The sequence below is a fragment of the Penicillium soppii genome (assembly GCF_028829465.1).
Source record: "Penicillium soppii strain IBT 18220 chromosome Unknown utg000006l, whole genome shotgun sequence".
Classification (NCBI taxonomy): Eukaryota; Fungi; Ascomycota; class Eurotiomycetes; order Eurotiales; family Aspergillaceae; genus Penicillium; species Penicillium soppii.
In genome coordinates, this window is record NW_026643236.1 from 3,066,874 (window position 1) to 3,087,111 (window position 20,238).

General features: G+C 49.9%; 6 protein-coding genes across 6 annotated transcripts; 3 read left to right on the top strand and 3 right to left on the bottom strand.

The window, feature by feature from the left end:
* Nucleotides 1-784: 784 nt before the first annotated feature.
* N7529_008528 (MCM DNA helicase complex subunit MCM4) lies at nucleotides 785-3,920 on the bottom strand (the record flags this gene model as incomplete). Its single annotated transcript, XM_057244055.1, has 3 exons — nucleotides 785-1,372; nucleotides 1,430-3,570; nucleotides 3,629-3,920. 3 exons carry the CDS (start codon nucleotides 3,918-3,920, stop codon nucleotides 785-787), a joined length of 3,021 nt encoding a protein of 1,006 aa, XP_057095593.1.
* Nucleotides 3,921-4,807: 887 nt separating this feature from the next.
* Nucleotides 4,808-8,522, top strand: N7529_008529 (putative DUF221 domain protein; the record flags this gene model as incomplete). Its single annotated transcript, XM_057244056.1, has 3 exons — nucleotides 4,808-4,974; nucleotides 5,040-7,447; nucleotides 7,504-8,522. 3 exons carry the CDS (start codon nucleotides 4,808-4,810, stop codon nucleotides 8,520-8,522), a joined length of 3,594 nt encoding a protein of 1,197 aa, XP_057095594.1.
* Nucleotides 8,523-8,635: 113 nt separating this feature from the next.
* rmt2 (protein-arginine N5-methyltransferase) lies at nucleotides 8,636-9,928 on the bottom strand (the record flags this gene model as incomplete). Its single annotated transcript, XM_057244057.1, has 1 exon — nucleotides 8,636-9,928. The coding sequence occupies one exon, from the start codon at nucleotides 9,926-9,928 to the stop codon at nucleotides 8,636-8,638; it is 1,293 nt and encodes a 430-aa protein (XP_057095595.1).
* Nucleotides 9,929-10,292: 364 nt separating this feature from the next.
* N7529_008531 (prohibitin subunit PHB2) lies at nucleotides 10,293-11,379 on the bottom strand (the record flags this gene model as incomplete). The annotated part of the gene is made up of 4 exons (XM_057244058.1): nucleotides 10,293-10,616; nucleotides 10,673-11,028; nucleotides 11,085-11,153; nucleotides 11,205-11,379. 4 exons carry the CDS (start codon nucleotides 11,377-11,379, stop codon nucleotides 10,293-10,295), a joined length of 924 nt encoding a protein of 307 aa, XP_057095596.1.
* A 179-nt stretch (nucleotides 11,380-11,558) lies between these two features.
* N7529_008532 (putative polyadenylation factor subunit CstF64) lies at nucleotides 11,559-12,485 on the top strand (the record flags this gene model as incomplete). The annotated part of the gene is made up of 2 exons (XM_057244059.1): nucleotides 11,559-11,610; nucleotides 11,662-12,485. 2 exons carry the CDS (start codon nucleotides 11,559-11,561, stop codon nucleotides 12,483-12,485), a joined length of 876 nt encoding a protein of 291 aa, XP_057095597.1.
* Nucleotides 12,486-13,325: 840 nt separating this feature from the next.
* Nucleotides 13,326-20,014, top strand: N7529_008533 (putative SNF2 family helicase; the record flags this gene model as incomplete). The annotated part of the gene is made up of 5 exons (XM_057244060.1): nucleotides 13,326-13,644; nucleotides 13,887-14,025; nucleotides 14,081-14,836; nucleotides 14,909-19,648; nucleotides 19,711-20,014. The coding sequence occupies 5 exons, from the start codon at nucleotides 13,326-13,328 to the stop codon at nucleotides 20,012-20,014; spliced, it is 6,258 nt and encodes a 2,085-aa protein (XP_057095598.1).
* Between the last annotated feature and the right edge of the window lie 224 nt (nucleotides 20,015-20,238).

Here is a 20,238-nt window from a genome sequence, read left to right on the forward strand (position 1 = left end):
GGCGATGTTGCTGACGTCTGGTGCTGATTACTATTGTTGGCCTAGTTGAAGATAAGTGCCATAGGTGTGTTGTACCAGGAATATCAAATCTGTATAAGATATATGCGCTCCTAGGTTTTAATGAATACAAGATCCATACAAACGCTCTTCTGACCAGCCAGACATTACCATGAACTAACTTCTTCTAACGAATTTTCAAGGTATGATGAAAGCTTCAACACTTTCTTACTATACTTATCATTCAATTTTATCTTCAGGTGAATCCTTCTATACCCCCTCGTACACCCCCTCCTGTTACCACACCCCGTCGCTCTTGATGGAGAGCTTGTCGAATAATCTAAAGTTGTGGTGAAATGGGAGAGGAAGGGGCTCGAATAGGGAGGTGTGCGTGGATATAAGAGCGGTAATATTGAGGGGTTGATGTTAGAGGGTTGATGTTAGAGTTGAGACACTAAGGTCCTGCAGTCGATCGGGCCCCACACGGCACTTGCGCGCATTAGTATACATATGTATGCACTTGCAGATGCATATGATTCGTGGTTCATATCAGAGCTCGATGTCGATCCCTTGGTTTGCTTGGTACAATATATTGTTAACTAGATAGAACATGTCAATAGAATTACAAGTCTGGTTAAGGCGCTACGAGAATCTACCTTGTTTTTGTTCAAATCCATAACATTATTCATATTCACTCTGCTGAACAGAACTAATCACAACGCCAGACTCCCTCAGAGGTCAGGGATGACATGCAAACCTCATCATTTCATGGTATCATCGCAAGTAACTACAGGCTCATGGCCGCCCGACGGATACTGCGGCGAGCACCCTCACCAAAGACATTCACTGAGCCCTCTGATTCCAGCGACCGCACCACATCGTTGAACTGAGTGTGGTCCAACCTGCTGTCACTCTGCTCGCTCACGTCGCGGAAGAGATCAGCCCAGCGGACTGCACCACCAGACGCACCACCGCGATCATCCAGGCGAGAGAGCACTGCCTTCTTCAGGTCATCGCGCAGGCGGCGGTCGGTAGCACTGGTGCCTTCGGTTAACAGACCCATGTCGATCAGACCGGTGCGGGAGTCGGTGGCGGCTTGCTTGATGGCGGAGCGGATCAATCGGACGGATTCCTCGACATCGCCGACGGTTACCTCGGGGGACAGACGCATGCGTGCGTGGGCTTCGGACAGTCTGATCATCGATTCGAGCTGTCGGGTGGTGGCGGTGATGCGGCGGTCCTGGGCGCGGATGTCGTCACCGAGTAGACGCATGGCCACATAGGCATCGGTGAGGGCAGCACCGGCAGCTGGGGTGATAACGGGGTGGCAGTTGGTCTTCGCGTATGTAATGTAAGATGTGAGGAATTCGATGGGCTAGTAGAGCGATTAGTTTCCGTTCAAACCGAAAAAAAGACTGGAATGTTTACTCACCAAAATCTCATGTGAGCTGGCATTTTCGGGGTTGTCCTCGAGGTACATGCCGACCAAGTGCTTGGCCATGCGGCGATCTTCCGTCTCGTCGACACGGTCAAGAACCAGGTAGACCAGGTCGAAACGAGAGAGCAAAGTGGGTGGAAGATCAATGTTCTGGGGAACTGCGAGTTTAGGGTTGTATCTACTGCCGATGGGATTGGCAGAGGCCAGGATAGATGTACGGGCATTCAGGGTAGTGATGATACCCGCCTTGGCAATGGAGACGGTTTGTTGTTCCATGACTTCGTGAAGGACGGACCGAGTGGAATCGTTCATCTTGTCAAACTCATCGATACAACAGACACCACCATCAGACAGAACCAACGCACCAGACTCGAGAACCATTTGGCGAGTTTCTGGGTCACGAGTCACGTAGGCAGTCAAACCAACAGCTGAAGAACCCTTGCCACTGGTGTAGACACCACGCGGGGCGATCTTGTGAACGTACCGCAGTATTTGGGACTTGGCGGTCGACGGATCACCGCACAGAAGAACGTTAATATCGCCACGGTAGCGAGGATTACCTCCTTTTTGGAAGGTCTTGTTGGTGCCTCCGAACAATTGCAGCAGGATACCCTTCTTCACGTCGTCCATCTCGTAGATACTGGGCGCCAAGGAACGAGATAGAAGATCATAGATGTCGGGACGGGAAGCTGTCCGCTTAATCTTCTCTTCTTCTTCTGCTGATACTTTGCGTGCCTGGTCTGCCTCTGCCGCTCGCTCGGACATCTCTTGCTCGACAGTGGACATGTCGATGCCCATTTTCTTACGGTCAACCTTTTGCACGTGAAGAACGTCGATGTAAGTCTTGAAAAGAGCCTTCTGAGAGCGCTGGCGTGCGTTGACTCGCATAGGATTGCATCGGAAAATACCGGTCACCTCCACACGGTCACCTGCTTTGCAGACGTCGACCAGTTCATCATATGCACACAGAGACACGGAGTGGGGAGTCTGGCCATCAGGAATGCTGTCCGGAGTTTCCTGAAGCTTAATGACTTGTTTATCCGCGAAGTTACAACGGTTGTGGATGAGTTGCATAGAGTTGTTCTCCTTGCAACCATCGCGGGGGCAGACGGTCGGCTCGCTAATCCTGCCACGGTCAATGTCGACAATAACGCCATAGCTGCAGACGCTGCACCGGAAGAATGCTTCTTTCATGTCAGGAATGATTGGAGTAGCACGAATGACCAGACCCTTGATGCTGACCAGCTTGTCCATATCAGCAGGGTCGAGATCACGCATGTTCACAGTCTGATCCAAGCCAAAGGGAAGCACTTTGAAGATCATAGCCTCCACTTCACCAACCAAATCCGGAATATCGACATTGGGAGGAACTGCCGCATCTGAGGTGAGAATAGACTGACCACGGCGATCGCGAGACTGAGCGTTACGTTGACTCTCTGATCGCAGAACGTCCATCTCCTTGAGGGCCAGATCAACCATGACATCCCTCAAGCTCTGATCCATGAGAGGGATAATCTCTTGCGGGTATGCGGTAAGTTGGTGCCACAACTTGCGAGTCGATGGATAGGCCTTGAGATTTGCAGCATCGAGGTTGTAAGTCGACACACCGAGCCTCCGCATATCATTCAGCACGGCGATACACTCACGCCTTTCAGCAGCTTCACCCAATAGTCGAGTTTCATGCTCTGAGGCACCATCAGCCCAGAGACGGTATTTTGGAGCGAAGTTATACAAGAAGTTCTTGAACGATGACATTGAGTCTGCAATAGAGATATTGGTACCCCAGATCACACGAGTAGAGTTACCAGCCAATGCCTCCGCTTCGGAGGTATCGGGGTTGATATTCGAGAACGTGGCATCGGACCGAGGAATAGTGTTATCTTCACCGGCAGGCATTCCACTACCATCAACGAACAGACGATTGCGACGATTGGGAGTGGACCCGAAGCCGCCAGAGTGCAAATCGCTGCGACGATTATTCGCACGTCGGCCCTGTCCACGGGGCGAGACAAACAGTCCACTGCTGGTGCTGACTGCATCGGAACGAATGTCTGAGCGAATGTCTGAGCGAAGATCGGAGCGACCGAAGCCTCGGGTTGGGCTGGAACTTGGGATGTAATTAATGGGAGAAGAATCTAGTAGCTGTTTAGTTATGTATGAAAATAGTGATCTTTATCAATTTGATATCAATACCTCTCACACCAGGATTTCCTCGCGGGGTTCTCTCTCCATCATCCATTGTTGAGCTGGCATCGGCCATACGCTCATCAGGTGTTTCAGCATTGTTGTTACCCTTGGTTGGAGATGACTGGAAGAAGATCGGGGATGAAGAAGGCACAGCTCCCTCTCCCATTAAACGCCTCGAAGCACGAGGGGTGGCCTGAAAAGTCGGGCTACTAGGTGGTTCCTGTCGTGACGACGAAGTGGGCGACGCAGTTGAATTTTTGGTGGAACGACCCCTCCGTCTTTGAGCTGGTGAGGACATTGTTATGAATTAATGTGGTGGATACCTGACTGTGGTCGGGTGGGTGATAAGAATTAATTCGATGGATTATACAAATGAAGAAAGGGAGAGCAAAAAGCTGTGGGCGGGAACGCGTTTTCTGCCGACGCGACGAGCGCGTTAAGTGGTTTCCATTTTGGGTCGACGTGTTTTCGTTTAAGCCACATCAACACGTGACAGTGTGGCTTCCCAATTATATAAACTTGCACTGCCACATGAAAAAGGGCAGGGCTGCCCCACACTGTTGAGGTACACAGGGCAAGTACCAATCAGGACAGTTTCCCCAAAGCTTCAAAATACTACCGTAGCAAGTACAAAAAACTTGTAGATGTCATAAAGAAAGAATACCACGCGTAGGGATAGGAGTATTCATTCACTTATCTTTTCAAATTAAAAATAGAATGAAAACTTCTGCCCAAAGCAATGCTTCATTCTCTTTCATCAAAATCGTGACTTGGCTGTTTCACCAAGCGCCTGATGTCATCCCTTTCTCGATCGGCGTACCCACGATTCCTCCAATCATCCCTGTTCGTTAAGTTCCCTATTTCTTGATCAACCGACTTGATATTCACGCCACTGCTGTCATTCGTTAATAGCGAATCCAAGGTGACTCTCAAGTTTACTTATTCCCCACACACCTCATCAAGTTGGCGCCGTGGACTCCTTCAGGTGGATTCTCTTTGTTATTTTTTTCCCTTATCACCGAGTTCTTTCTTGTGTGCAAATCCAGACTATGAATGATCGCCTTTTATATACACTCCAAAGAGACCGTGATGCCTGAAGTGACAGCGACTTCACCCCTTTTTACATACTAATTGCCGACTTTCTACCTTGATATTTTTCGTTCGGTAAAATCCGAGCTGATCGTCATGCCTTCAGGCTTGGAGGACGCACTGGAGCACAGTGGTGGCCATGGGAAAACCGCTCAAGGTGTCTCAATCTCAGTTTTCCTGGCCTCGCTGGCGACGGCCATTATTGTCTTCGTCATCGAATTTCTTCTCTTCCTCTTACTCAAAGGCAAATTAACCCGCATATAGTAAGTCTCTTGGCATAAATGGTGGAACTGAATCTAGCTTTGGACTCACTGACGATGGAGTTCAGTCAACCACGAACTTATCTAGTACCAGACAGAGAACGCACGAACCCATCCCCGCCAGGATTGTTCAGTTGGATTGGTCCTGTTTTCCGTACTTCCAGCTCCGAGTTGATTCAAAAATGCGGACTAGATGCATATTTTTTTCTGCGTTATCTACGCATGCTCTTAAAAATCTTTCTCCCTATGGGCATCGTGATTCTGCCAGTCCTGCTCCCACTCAATCATGTGGGCGGAAAAGGCACCACATACAAGACTGGTACAACGGGCGACCAATGGAATGTCACTGGTTTAGATCAGTTGGCATGGGGTAATGTGAAACCCCAGCACACGAATCGATACTGGGCTCATTTGGTAATGGCTGTCATTGCAATTGTCTATATTTGTGTTGTGTTTTTCGACGAGCTTCGAGGTTATATCCGTATGCGCCAGGCTTATTTGACCTCTCCTCAGCATCGACTCCGAGCATCTGCCACCACCGTGCTAGTGACATCTATCCCACAGGACTGGCTCAACGTGGATGCCCTGGACAGGCTTTTCGATGTTTTCCCTGGAGGTGTGCGAAATATTTGGATCAACCGAAACTTCGATGATCTCAATGAGAAAGTGAAAGAGCGCAATAAGCTGGCTCTCAAACTCGAAAGTGCAGAGACCAGTCTGATTTCACAATGCAAAAAAGCACAGCTCAAGAAAGCCAAGGCCGAGGCAAAAAAGGCAGGCAAAAGCAAAGCAGCCGCAGAGAAACAAGAAAGCTACGAGGCCAAAAAAAGAGCGTCCAACATGGCTATGGGCCCCGGTGTCAGCTCCGGTAACCCCCACGAAGCTCACACTGTCCGGGAAGCGCTTGACGGCCCAACTGAAGATCCCCAAGCGAAGAAGTCGGAGAACGGAGCCCGTCGAGTGTTTGACCCCGCCTTTGCAGCTGCCGGGGCCGTTGGACTAGGCGTGGGTAAGCTAGGAAAATCAGTACTTGGGGGTATCAAAAGGGCCGAGCATGGCCTTGACGGGACTTTGACTCAAACCAGGGGATTTGTTGCAACTACAGATGACATTCTCCCAGCTCGTGGAAACACGCCAAACCACAATCATACTGCTTCTGGTCAAAGCCATATTGCAGAGCCTCGTCAATCTACCGGGTTGCCGCGAACAGATGAGCCAGGTTCAAGCGACACGATGTGCCGCAATGAAGTTCTACCGCCGAAACAGCCACCATTCTGGAGGAGAATGTCATCTCATCCGAAATCGCAGGAGGCCTCGGAGCCTGATGAATATCCACTGACCGCACCCGACACTCCTGCGACCGATGGACCCCATCAAGGCTCCGCCAAACCCGAGAAGGACAAGAAAAGCAGAGACAGTCACAAGAAGGGAGAAAAGGCAAAGGAGGAGGAATATCCCATCGCCTACAACGAAAACTTCGATAAAGAAGACTACGGAGAACCACTGTGGAAAGAGTATATCCGGCAGAAGGACCGAGACACCATGCGTCTACCCATCTTTGGTTGGAGCTGGATGCCCTCGATCTGGCTTCTAGGCAAAAAGGTCGACACTATTGACCATTGCCGGAAAGAATTGGCTCGTTTAAATTTAGAGATCGAGATCGACCAGCAACACCCTGAGCGGTTCCCTTTGATGAACTCGGCTTTCATTCAGTTCAATCATCAAGTCGCTGCCCATATGGCCTGTCAGGCTGTCAGCCACCACCTCCCGAAACAAATGGCACCCCGAGTTGTGGAGATTTCACCAGACGATGTTATTTGGGACAACATGTCTATCAAATGGTGGGAGCGATATCTGCGTACCTTCGGCATTATTACACTAGTCTGTGCAATGGTTGTTGGATGGGCTTTCCCCGTTGCATTTACTGGGCTCCTTTCACAACTTTCATACCTTGAGGGCGCATTCACGTGGCTGGCTTGGCTTGGCAAGTTACCAGACTGGTTCATCTCAGCTGTTCAGGGTATTCTCCCCGCGCTGTGTTTGGCTATCCTGATGGCACTTCTTCCCCTCATCCTTCGCTTCCTGAGTCGCGCGCAAGGCATTTTCACTGGCATGTCCATCGAACTCACTGTGCAAAATTATTACTTTGCCTTCTTGTTTGTGCAGCTGTTCTTGGTTGTGACCATCGCCTCTAGTTTCTCTACAATCATTGAAAGCTTCACCGATGTGACTAGCTGGCCGGAATTGTTGGCTTCAAATATTCCTAAGTCCAGCAACTACTTCTTCTCTTACATGATTCTGCAAGCCATGTCAGTGAGTGCAGGTGCTCTGGTACAAATCTTTGGTCTCGTGAGCTGGTTCATTTTGGCTCCAATCTTGGATTCTACTGCGAGGAAGAAGTGGGCTCGAACAACGAACCTCAATCAGATGCAATGGGGCACCTTCTTCCCGGTTTATACCACTCTGGCCTCTATTGGTAAGCTCTACTTTTGAAAAGAATTTCATTGATTGTGTTCGCTGACATCTCAAAAGGTTTGATCTATTGTGTGGTTGCACCTCTTATCTTGGTTTTCAACATCATCACTTTCAGCCTTTTCTGGTTTGTCTATCGCTATAACACGCTCTACGTCACCAAATTCCGCTTTGACACTGGTGGTCTTCTATTCCCTCGAGCTATCAACCAGTTATTTACTGGACTATACATCATGGAGGTCTGCCTGATCGGTTTGTTCTTTTTGGTTCGGGATCAGGATGATAATGTCGCCTGCAAGGGACAAGCCATTTGTATGATTGTGGTCCTTGTCCTGACCGTCGGCTTCCAAATCCTTTTGAACGAAGCATTCAATCCACTAATTCGATATCTGCCCATCACTCTGGAAGAAGATGCTATTCGGCGGGATGGTGAATTCCGACGTGCTCAGCACGCTCGCCTCGGGCTCGCTCTTGAAGACGACGACGAAGATGATGTTGAGCATAGCTTGGCTGAAGCTGAACGCCGGGAGCGCCAGCAAGACCAAGAGCCACGGGATATCGAGCTCAAGGCTCTAGAGACCAATGGATTCAACCAGACCCGACACAATTCGGATCACCTGTCCACACCCAAACTTGAACACAAGCGGCCATCATGGGCCACCAACTCATCGAAGCGGAAATCCAAGTATTTTGGTATTAGTTCGCCAAGCTCAACGCCAACGATTCGATCCATGCGCGAGAAGATAGCCCAAGACACCGAGGCCCAAGGGCCAGCCCCCAACACAGTTGGTCAAGCCCTCTTTGCTGGTATCAACGATGAACTCGAGGATCTCACGCCAGATGAGCGTGACCAATTAGTGCAACGTGCTTTCCAGCATGAGGCTCTTCGCGCCAAGCAGCCCGTGGTTTGGATCCCACGCGATGATTTGGGTGTAAGTGATGACGAGGTTTACCGAACCCAACGATTCAGCAAACATATCTGGATTAGCAATGAATACCAGGCACTAGACGGCAAGTGTCGGACAATATTCAGTCGCAGTCCTCCAGATTTCTCAGAGGTGGATTTAATTCAATTGTGATATGATTTGTACATAGTTCCTTTTAGCCTTTCTATAGCATTTTCAGGCGTTGCATTCAGTCATAGACATCCACTGTCTTTTTTGAGAATCTAATTCCGATGGTTCCAACCATCTTAATCCATGAATTTGCATAACGGCAATCTGTAATCATCCACAACCCAATAGGCCCGACGCACGCCCTCCCATTCGCCCTCCAGCTTGGGCACAGCGATTTCCTCCCACTGCACGTCAAATCCAGCCTCAAAGAGATCCATCTCCGCAACTTTCTGGTAGACATCATAGGAGATTTGGCGATCAGCACCCATACCATTGAAGAACCCCCAACGACCCTCCTGCTCCAACAAGCCAATAACCTGTTCAGAGAAGAACTCGCGGAAATCGCCATAGGATTCAGCAAATGTGTCGTGGTAGATAGCATCGAACATGACTCCCTCAGCCACAAGACCAGGGAGAACATCCTGCCAACGTCCCTGGTGAATTACAACGCCAGGCTTGCTGTCCCATCCACGTCGCTTCATTTCTGCAACGACGTCATCGTGAGCTTCGATAATGTGGTGAGCCGCCGGCTGCTGCTCCTGGAAAAAACCGTCCACAATACCCATTCCGTGCCCGATGTTCAGCACCCTCAGACCCGGCGTGGGAAGAAGTGCTTTCGCAGACTTGCGCATGATATCGCTTTCCCATGCCATCATCACGCCGTTCTGGTCTGCATCGAGAATTCGGTCGTTCTGGATATTTAGATGCGACTCCAGGTACTGCGGGTTGCTTACTTCCGGGTTGGCGGGTGTGGCCGAGGGTGCTGCTGCGATTTCAGCGGATGCATCGACGAGTTCGGGTGCGGTTTCGGGGTCAGTTTCAGTTGCGGTTGCGGTTGCGGTTTCGCCCTCCTTATCCTCTTCCTCGGAGTCACTATCGGATAGCTCTTCGTAGGCGTCCAAACGGTTCAGCAATAGCTCTGCGCGCACACCCGCGTCCACCATCAAATCGTACAGCTCAAGGGCGCCAATGCGGCGAGCGAGACATCCGGGCGTTTCGTTGTTCACGTCAAGGTCATTCCAAATGGCGCCCTCCTGCAGAAGGAACTTGACTGTCTCTACTGCTGATTGTAGAGTTTCGGTGTCCAATTCCTTTGGGTTTGAGTCTGATGGTACTGCGCCGTTTGTGCCATTCTGTGTCTCCTTGGTCTCTGTGTCGGGTTCGCAGGCGGCGATTGCGGCGTGTAGAGGCGAGAAGCCGGATTCGGTATCTTTTACGTTTGCTGCGTCTGGCAAAGAAGATTGGGTACGAAGTAGACGGCGCAGCTTGGTGATGTCGTGCTGTGATGAGGCAAGGAGAATCTCTTGCACATCAAGGTCGACATCGACCTCAGCAAGGTGTACTGGGGTATCGTCGGTGATTTCAGGCATTGTCTGATTGGGTTTAGCTATGTGCAACTAATTAATGCACAAAACCACGTAAGTATGTACTTTTTCATTAACACTTACGATTTGAATTTCTTTATGATGCTTGATCAAAGCCGTTGCGATGTTGTCAGAACAAAGTGGTGCCCCTCCAAATGTAAAAAAATCGCGTTCGCCGCCTTCGTCCCCGCGGGAGAGAATATATACTCGCAGCCTTATAACGTCCATGTACGAAATAATCATTAAAGAGACAAAGTGGAAATTTGAAATAAAATAAATAGAGAAGAGTTCAGATACTTGTTAATCCAGCTATTTGTACAATAATTCACATTCCTTCACGCAGCGCCATTAAGTTTGAAGTATACTGAATTTATTTGCCCTCCTCGCCGTGAGCATTGACATTCAGGCCCAAGCCCTGGGTATCGAGGTAAAGCTTGTTCTGGCCACCGTTCTCATGGAGAATCTGGGCAATTTGACGAGCATTTTCGATCTTCCGGAGCTCAATATAACTCCTGCTCTTCTTGATAGCGTCACCAATGAGCTCGGCCGAGCGGGCCTCACCCTGTGCGCGGACAATGAAAGCCTGCTTCTCTTGGCGGGCCTTGTCAACCATGAACGCAGCACGCTGAGCGTCTTGCTGAGCGACCTGCTTAGCCTCAACAGCGGCGGTGAACTCAGGGGAGAAGGTTAAGTGCTGTAGAGGGATAGGTTAGCAGGTGCTTGGGTCTAAAGTGAGCAAAATGCACATACCGTCAAGGACACATCATCCAGAGCAATGTTGAACCGGGCAGCGCGGCGGGCAAGGTTGTCTCGCACCAGACGGGCAACCATCTCACGCTGTGTAATAAGCTGACTGGCATTGAACTGAGCAACAACGCTCTTCAGCACCTCGTTGACAATCGAGGGCAGGACTCGCTCGTCGAAGTCTTGACCAAGTGTGCGGTAGATTTGAGGCAGAGCATCTACACGGGGTCTAGACAGGACACGGCAGGTGATGTTGACCATCTGCAAGTCCTTGGTACCGGTAAGAGAAGGGATGTTGCGAGGTTTGGCGCGGACATCGTAGATGATGGGGGTTTCGAACCACGGAATTTGGAAATGAGTTCCTAGTTGTCCAGACTGTCAGAGAGAGCTATTTGGCTCAGTTGGGAAGTTTTCATACCTTCGGCGTAGATTTCCTTCTTGACACCACCTAAGCGCGAGTACTTAATGGCACGGTGACCACCGTCAACTATAAAATCGTCAGTCACATGCTTTCTCCAAGTATTGAAACGTAGCATACCGTTGAAAAGTGAGTTTGACACGACCCAGGTGCCAACACCGGCCAGAATGAGACCTCCGACAAGTCCAAAGCCGCCTCGGCCACCCCCGGATGGGAAGCCACCGCCGAAGCCAGCCTTGCGCTTCGAGAGCATGACCTGCAGGCGCTCCCAGGCCTCTTTTTGACTTTGAGACATTGTGTGAGGAAGTGCGTGGAGAAGATTGGAGATGGATGTAGACAGACTAGGTCTGATGCTTGAGTGGATGAGGTGAGGTTATTGGCGGTGAGACAAAGTCGGGCAGAATCAGCTTCGCTTCTTTGCTTGCGTTGACTACTGATCTTTCTCTCATTAGCATTTCTATCTCTATCACAATTATGGCCCCTGATCGGACCGGGAAGAGTGTGTTCCTAGGGAACATTCCCTACAGTATGTACATGTGCCTGCCTGAATGCCTTGCGCAACGCTAATTTATCTCAGATCTCACTGAGGAGCAAGTCAAAGACATCCTTAGTACGGCCGGCACTGTCACCAAGTTCCGATTGATGATGAACCCCGAGACTGGCAAACCCAAAGGCTACGGATTCGCAGATTTCGCGGACGCGGATGCGGCTGCCTCCGCTGTGCGCAACCTCAACGACCATGAAGTCATGGGTCGTAAGATCCGTGTCGATTGGCCTCACAACAACGAGAAGGATTCTGTACCCCCCGACTATTCGCAACAGTCGCAACCAATGATGAATCCAGAGCCCCCACAACAGCAACAGATCCCAGGCTCAGCGCCGCTGCCGCCTCTTCCACCGGGTGTGGAATTGCCGCCTCACGTCGACTGTCCTAACGCCATCTCCCACACCCTCGCATCCCTCCCACCGAATCAACTCCTTGATGTCTTGACACAAATGAAATCTCTCGCGGTCGCTGATCCAGCCCGTGCCACTGAGCTGCTGCGTCAAGCTCCCCAACTTGCATATGCAATCTTCCAGGCCTTGCTTCTCATGAACTTGGTTGAATATCAGTTGCTTGGCTCAATTGTTGAACAAGCTGCCCAGCCTCCTCAAGTGTCTCAACCACCACCCCAACAATTTCAACCATATGGTGCCCCTGGGCAGATCTCTACGCCGCCTGTCACCAACACACCCTTTGCACCTCCGCCTGCTCAACCCGCTCCATCGATGCATGGCCAGGAAGAGCTCCTTCAACAAGTCATGAGCATGCCACAAGCTGCCATTGATGCACTTCCTCCTATGGAACGAGGCCAGATCATGATGTTACGCCAGCAACTGATGCAAAGTGGCATGCGTTAGGGATATTAATCCCCTTGGATCCTAAGGAGTTTTCTATGGCTTGCAGCAGTGTGGGTCTGTTCACAAAGAGCAAGCTTGACATGTTCAATATTCTGATTTTTTTCCCCTTTTCATTCAATACTACGAGGCGAAAGGTGGCGTAGGGGTCCTGATTTCTATTTTTCCCATTGATTTGCATACTGGCTTAAAGAGCCTACTTTCAAATAGCCGCAAAATGATAGCTAACGTTTATCCTTTTTGAATCCACTGACAGCATACACTACTTCTATAGATCCTCTAGGGTAATTCAAAGAAAGCAATCATAGTTCACCCGTTTGTCGACGGAAAAGCACATTTCCAGTCTGATATATCTGTGGAATTGGATCAGTATAACTTAGGACCAATACTTACATCTATGTAACCTCTGTTCATCCGATCGATAGATGTTCGTTTTTCAAAGCCCTAAGTCTAAGAAGAGAACTGTCTGGTTGCGTAGGCCCGTAACTTTACGGTCGTATTGTCGTGTCGCCGGGTCAATAGGGCGTCAATAGTTCCTAATCGGGCGAGCACCATCACGGACGCTGTAACTTCCAATGCCTTATAATAACCTTAGGAGCTTTGTTGTCTTCTCTTCTTCTTCTTGTTCTTCTTCTTCACCTCATTGCACGCTTCTCTACTCCTCCACCATTGCATGTTTTCTGACGTGCCTTGGAGTAGTCACCAACATATTTGCGTGTGGTTGCATTTGTTAGCAGTTTCGCCTCGATCTCAAGGCTATTTTTTCTGTTTGGTGTGAATTGGTCTGTATCATTATCACCTCCGACCACCTCTTACTCCTCTACCCCTTCTCCAGCGCAGGTCATGGCGTCAAAGGGATCTAGACACCAGCAGCAGTCGACGGATGGTTTGGTGAAGAAGGAAGCTCAGGAGCCTGCGGCCGGGGCGATGAACGAGATTCCGGAGCTGCGGCGGGGATATCCGGTCCCTCGGGGCCGGTATCTAGCCAGTGACCTCCCGCCTCTGCATAAGCTGGCAGATATATTCGCTGACATGGCGTCGAACGCCCTTAAACTGGGATTTGCGTCTGTCCTCTCTCGGCTCGGCAGTCGACCACTTCGGGTGGCGACGATGTGCTCAGGAACGGAAGCCCCGCTTCTAGCCCTGGAATTGATCCAGACGGGTGAGTTTGTCAATTGTTTTCTACTTGGTTCATCAGTCAAATGTTCCCTTCGGGATGGTTGCACCCACTTACCTTTGCCCTAAACCGGAAGCCAGCATCGGGGTTGGGGTTGATTTCACATATCTCTCGTTGTTTCGCATATGTTTCCTCATTTGATATTGGGATATCTCTCACTTTTTATTTCGCTTCGTCTGAATTTGACCTGAAAAGCGATGGAGAACCAATTGCTAATACCCTCACAGGTCTAGGTATGAACCAGCAACTTCGGATCTCGCATGCTTTTAGCTGTGAGATTGTTCCGCTCAAACAATCATACATTGAGCGGAACTTCCGCCCCCATCTCTTGTTTCGGGACATCACCGAACTTGGAGGCGAGAAAGCGTATGTAATCACTCATCTCACCTTGACTTCTGACATGTTGACTGACTGCTTGCAGGCGGACCGCCTATGGGTCATCGAAATTGATTCCCGGTGATCTAGACATTGTAGTTGCAGGAACCGCATGCGTTGACTTCTCTTCGTTGAACAACCGCAAGAAGACCCTGCAGCAATGTGGCGAGTCTGGGGCCACGTTCGACGGCCTTTTGCGATACGCGGAGAGATATCGACCCCGAATGGTGATCCAGGAGAACGTTCGGAATGCTCCCTGGGAACAGATGAAGGGAAAATGGGAGGAGCTCGGATACCTGTCGGTTTTAGTCACTGTCGACACGAAGCAGTACTACATCCCGCAGACACGCGAGCGTGGGTACTTGGTGGTCATTGACAAGCGCCGCTTGGAAGCAGCGGGCTTGATTAGAGACTCCATGGATCAGAGCGACATTAACAACGTCGCTCAACGCGTTCGTGAACTTGCTTGCCAATTCAAACGACAAGCAAGTGCGCCTGTCGGAATGTTTTTGCTGAATGACGACGACCGCCGACTCGAGCTCATCGAGATGAGAGCCCGCCTAGATTCCCGAAGCGACACCAGCTGGGAACAATACCAAGTTCGCCACCAACGGCACCGTGACGATCTTGAGCTAGGCAACGAAAGGCCAATCACTCGATCCCTGCCCGGAATCAACGTTCTGAAGGCACCGGACTTCTATTGGCATCGTTTCTGGAAGACACAGCCGGAGAGAGTATGGGAGACGGTGGACATGAACTTCTTGAAGAGACTTGCTCAGTCATATGACATGAACTTCAAAGAGTAAGTCAACTCTTAGTTTCCCATCGATTTAGCTCCGAATCTCATCACTAACCGTTCACTTTTCACTCACAGGCGTTGGATCGACCTGTCTCAAGGTGTCGATCGGGGGAATGACAGTCTTGCTGGGAGTGGGATCGCTGGTTGCCTGACGCCAAAGGGTATACCGTTTGTGACCACTCGTGGGGGCCCCGTATCTGGCACGGAGGCACTTGCACTGCAAGGTCTTCCCCTTGATCGCATGCTGTTAACGAGAGAAACCCAGGCCGAATTGATGGATATGGCAGGAAACGCAATGACGAGCACCGTTGTCTGTGCGATTATGCTGGCTAGTCTTATAGCCGTGCATCCAATTCTTGGAACCGACGATGAGGGCTCAACCCAACCCGACGACGACGAGGCCAAGCCCCTTCTCAATCCAAACGAGGATTACAGCCTCGCGAGAAGCACCCTCCAAGTAACCGAATGCCACCTCGTCAACCACGACGTCTTCAAAGCCAAAGCAGCGAGCAGTGTTCTGTGTTGTTCCTGTGAGAGACAGACTGGTGTTCAAGATAACATTCACCAATGCACCCTCTGCGGGCATACCGCTTGCAATTTCTGTCGTGGAAATCCCACGCATTCATATTCACCTCTTCCCCTCTCCCGACAAGAGCCGTCAGAGTTTATAGCGAACATAAAGGGACTTGTTCCCATGATACTCATACTGTCTGGTTTATCTGAATCGGAATTCGAGACGTTCAAATCCCTTTACCCTACCGATTTCCTTCCCGATTTTTGGGACGGTTTCATCGACCGCATAAAAATCACTTTGCAAGATGCTTTTCGATTCTTAGAGATCAAGCGTGGAAAAAAATGGCGAGTTGTTTACAACGGCACACACTCAAGCTTGTGTCTTGACATCGGTCCGGACTCCATCCAATGGCTTTTGTACGCAAAACCACCCGAGTCTGCACCTACGAAGAGCACTATCAGAGAAGTGCTAGCAAAGCCGATTGCGAGAATGACACCAAATGAAGGATCGTTGATCGATGGGAAATGGGAAGTGTGTTCACCCGTGAGCACACCGTTTTCACTTCAAATTTCTGGTCAAAATAATCAGGTTCGATCATTTGAAGCTCAGTGTGGTCTGAAAGTCGCCAAATTCGCCGAAGGAAAAGTCTGGACTACCCTTCTTGTTGAAGGATCAGATGAGGACCTCACAGTTCTTGATCTTGATGTCCGCGGATTATATCAATACCTTCCTGACTGTGGCACAGCGCTCGGTGCATTGTACCGAAGACCAGTCACCGCAAATAAGCCTGCCATTTTTTTGTTCCTTGACCCAACGAAGACTGGGAAGCCTGATGATGATACTTGCGTGTTCGCCATTGACCACAGTCGCCTGCCAGGTTACGAAGTGAGAATAACGATCGCCGAGTTAACCCCAAATTGGAGATCGTTGGACGTGACACCAATTTCGAAAGATGTCAAAGCATTCTGCCGTCGATGGGTGAAGGCCCCGGAAGCACAATTGATTGCCTGTGCTCCTGAGCAGATGAAATGCGACACTTTGCAGCAAGGAATCCAAGTCTCGATTGCAAACCAGAACTGTCATAATGCTTGCATTACCCTTGCCTCACTATCAGCACCAGCAGCGATTTTGAAGCTTCCTAACGTCGAGGCGCACTGGCAAGCTTGGGATCCTGAGGCCTCTACTAGAGAGTTGAAAGGTCTTGCTTGGTTGTTTTCGAAAATAGCGGCATGGTCGGACTTCGAAGATTGGAACGACATCATCTGCCCAGGAGATCCAAGTTACGAACATGACGTTGATGCCAATTGCAACGTCTGCAATCCACCTTCCCCCAGTATAACTTGGGGCCGTGACAAAAATGACCGAATCACTCCATACGAGAACCCACAAGAAGCTGCCATTTATGAGCGTGCCGTCAAATCCCAACCATCGCCATTTTTAATTTTCAGGCGAATCAACGGATTCGGAGATGCAGAGCTGCGCTTCACTCTCAATATTCAAGCACTGACCCACCTAGCACACGGGAAGTTGGCTGGCATCGCGAGCCGCGAGAAAATCACTTCTCAGTGGCGACTTCTGCCTCATGCATACGACATGGCCAAAGAAGCTAGCAGCAGATTTAGTTTGATGAGCAACAGTAACGATATTCCGTCACCACAGCCTCCCAACTTCAAATGTCATCTGCGTGATGAGCAGCTTCGGTCCTTGAGTTGGATGATTTCACAAGAAGCGGAAACAATTGAACCTTTCACGGAAGAAGAAGTTGAAGAATCTGTTCTCCCTTTGATGCCCTGGCGTGCTGAAGTCAAAGCAACAATACCCCACATTGTTCGCGGCGGCGTGCTGGCTGATGAGGTTGGATATGGCAAGACGGCCATTGTACTCGGCCTCATCGACTCACAATACGAAGAAGACTGCAAGATCCCGCCTGAAAACGATGGATTGATTCCCACCAACGCAACCCTGATCATTGTGCCCAGCAACGTGTTCAAACAGTGGGTTTCAGAGATCGACAAATTTGTTGGAGCCAAGTATCAAGTCCTGGCAGTAGAGTCAATCAAGAAAATTTCTATTCAGCAAGTCCAAGATGCCGACATCGTTCTTATGTCATGGAGCGTCCTGGCAAATGATACTTACTATAACCGACTTCAAAGATTTACCGGCACACCCAAAGCTCCTGCAAGATCGGGCGGAGGAACAGGCCGAAATTTCGATAGCTGGTTCCACGACGCCAGCGCTTCCCTCCGGGAGTGTGTTGAAACTTTGAGTAATGAGGGGCCTGAGGCGATGCTCCATAAATTGGAGGCCAGACGTCACCGAGTTCAAGAGACACAGGCCGACTTCACATACGTACCTTCGAAACGTCTCCGTGGCCAAGCGTTTGCCGATGCGAATGCCGCTCGTGACCACAATGTGGTAGTACCAAAGGAAGATTTGTCTTCCGAGTCCGACTCAGGATATGAGGAATCTGATCTCTCTGACGGCCGGCCAAATATGTGGAAGCGAAGACGCAGCGAAAAGCCACAAAACGGTCCGGGAGAAAAACGACGCAATAGCAAATCAACTGAACCAGCTGAAGCGTCCGTTGATAACAAACAAGGACCTAAAACAAAATCTGAACCAAATGACCGCAAGGACTTCAATATCACAAATGTCAAAGAACAAGACTGGCGCACTGTCAAAGCCGCTTTTGTCCACGCTTTCAGCTTCAAGCGTTTGGTAATCGATGAATACACATATGCAGGCGAAGACCGACAGGTCTCCCTATTATCACTGCACGCACGCTCCAAATGGATCCTTTCCGGAACACCGGCTCTCGATGACTTTGCCGACATCAAGAGTATTGCGCGTTATCTTGGTCTTCACCTTGGCGTGGACGATGATGGCGATCGTGCCACAAAGAACAAGAGACTGCGAACTATTCGAAAGAATCACACAGCTGTTGAGGCATTCCAGATGTATCAGGTCCCTCACAGCAATGCATGGTACAAGAACCGCCGACTGCACGCTCAAAAATTCCTGGATAGGTTTGCACGTCAAAACATGGCAAAGATCAAACGCATTGAGTTGATAACGAACCTTGACATCATCGGCCAAATACCCACCGAAAAGGCGGCGTACAACACGTTGTTCCAAGCATTCAAGGAAAGCAAGAAGCGCATCGACGGTCCCTTGGATAACATCTTGTCCAAGAGTCAATACCCTGAAGAGGCCCTCATTACGTCCTGCACAACGTCTCAAATCGGGAAGGCACCCTGGAATATCGAAAAATGTCGCAAAGGATCGTCCAACAACAAAACAAAATCCACCGAGATTTGGGAAAAGATACGCTTGGTGTGCCGACAGGCAATTATTCTTTGGTATCGTCAAACCACCACTCCAGAAGGCTGGGAAGAATGCATGGTCGGCGTCTTGAAGGGTAAATTCGGCGACACCGGTTTCGTGAATGCATTAACCTCTCTTTTGACGGATTGTTTTACATCACACGAGGAATGGATTGAATCAAACTCGCGAGAGTACAAAAAGCTCGGTGACCGGGTTGACGAAAGAGTACAAAAGGCCCTAAAAGCAGATAATGCCACCGCAGCCAAAGCGAAGCTTCCAACAAATATCACAGAAACCGAAGAACCCTTCGAAGAAACCCAGCAGCCGCCATCAAAACGTGTGAAGAGGTCCGCGCAAGGGCCCTCCAACAGGGGCACACAGATTGTGGCAGCTGTTAACAAAACCCTGACTACCGAAATCATCTCTCTTCTAAAGCAAGTCGGCGAGATCGATCGTGAACATCGCTTCTACGAAGCTCTTTTGACCATTCAAACCAACACAACTACACCTTGTCAAAACTGCAAAGAAGATGTTCCCAACAAGGATGATCTCAACACCCTCAAATCCTGTGGCCATATCCTATGCGGAAAATGTGTGACAATGGCCAAAAAAGACAGGTCCTGTGTCATCAGCGACTGCGACGGCCAGGTTGTGCAATCCAAGATCGTCCCCGGTACTTCTCTAGTCAACGAAGACCAAGCAACCAACAGCTCCAAGCTCAACAGACTTGTTCAAATAATACGCAACATTCCACAGGACGAACTCGCCCTGATCTTCGTGCAGATAGGCCACCTGATGCCCGTTGCCTCAGACGCCCTTAAAGCCGCGAATATCGACCACCGCATGGTCACTTCGAGCAGCTTGAAGGTGATCACTGAATTCATCGAAGGTCCCAAACCGAAGAAGGGCCAGACACAAGTACCACCACGTCCCAAGGCTTTGATCTTGAATCTCGGAAGCTCAATGGCTGCCGGATTGTAAGTTGTCCATGAATGTCTCATCCTTTTAATACCGATTTCATTAACCATTTAATTTACAGGAACCTCCAATGCGCAAACCATGTCATCTTCTTGTCGCCACTCTTCGTCTCGACTCAGCACGACTGGGAAGCCGGCATGACCCAGGCTATTGGCCGTGCTCGACGCTACGGCCAGCAACGAGATGTTCATGTCTACCATCTGCTTGTGAAAAATACATGCGAAATCAACATCTTCCAAAAGCGTCACACGAGCAAACTTGTCGATCGCAGCGGTGTCCCGACTTTGTTGCCCGAAGACCAGGTTCTTCTAGAAGACGATACCCTGCTCGAAGGAGAATATTTACCCGATGATGTCGCTGGATGAAACCGCCCATGCGCTGCATCTACTACCACAAAGATGATGAGCATACGTGGTGACGAGACCATATACGTGATACGTGTGGTTCAACCCCCAAAGCACTCCTGAGCAACAAACAACCACAATGGTGTCCCGAAATAGGCACCAGATCATGAACTTCTGCTGAGCGTTTGCCCGCCTAAGGGCCGGCATCTACTTGAGGCCGTTAGGCGAAATGGCTCACGCCCTCT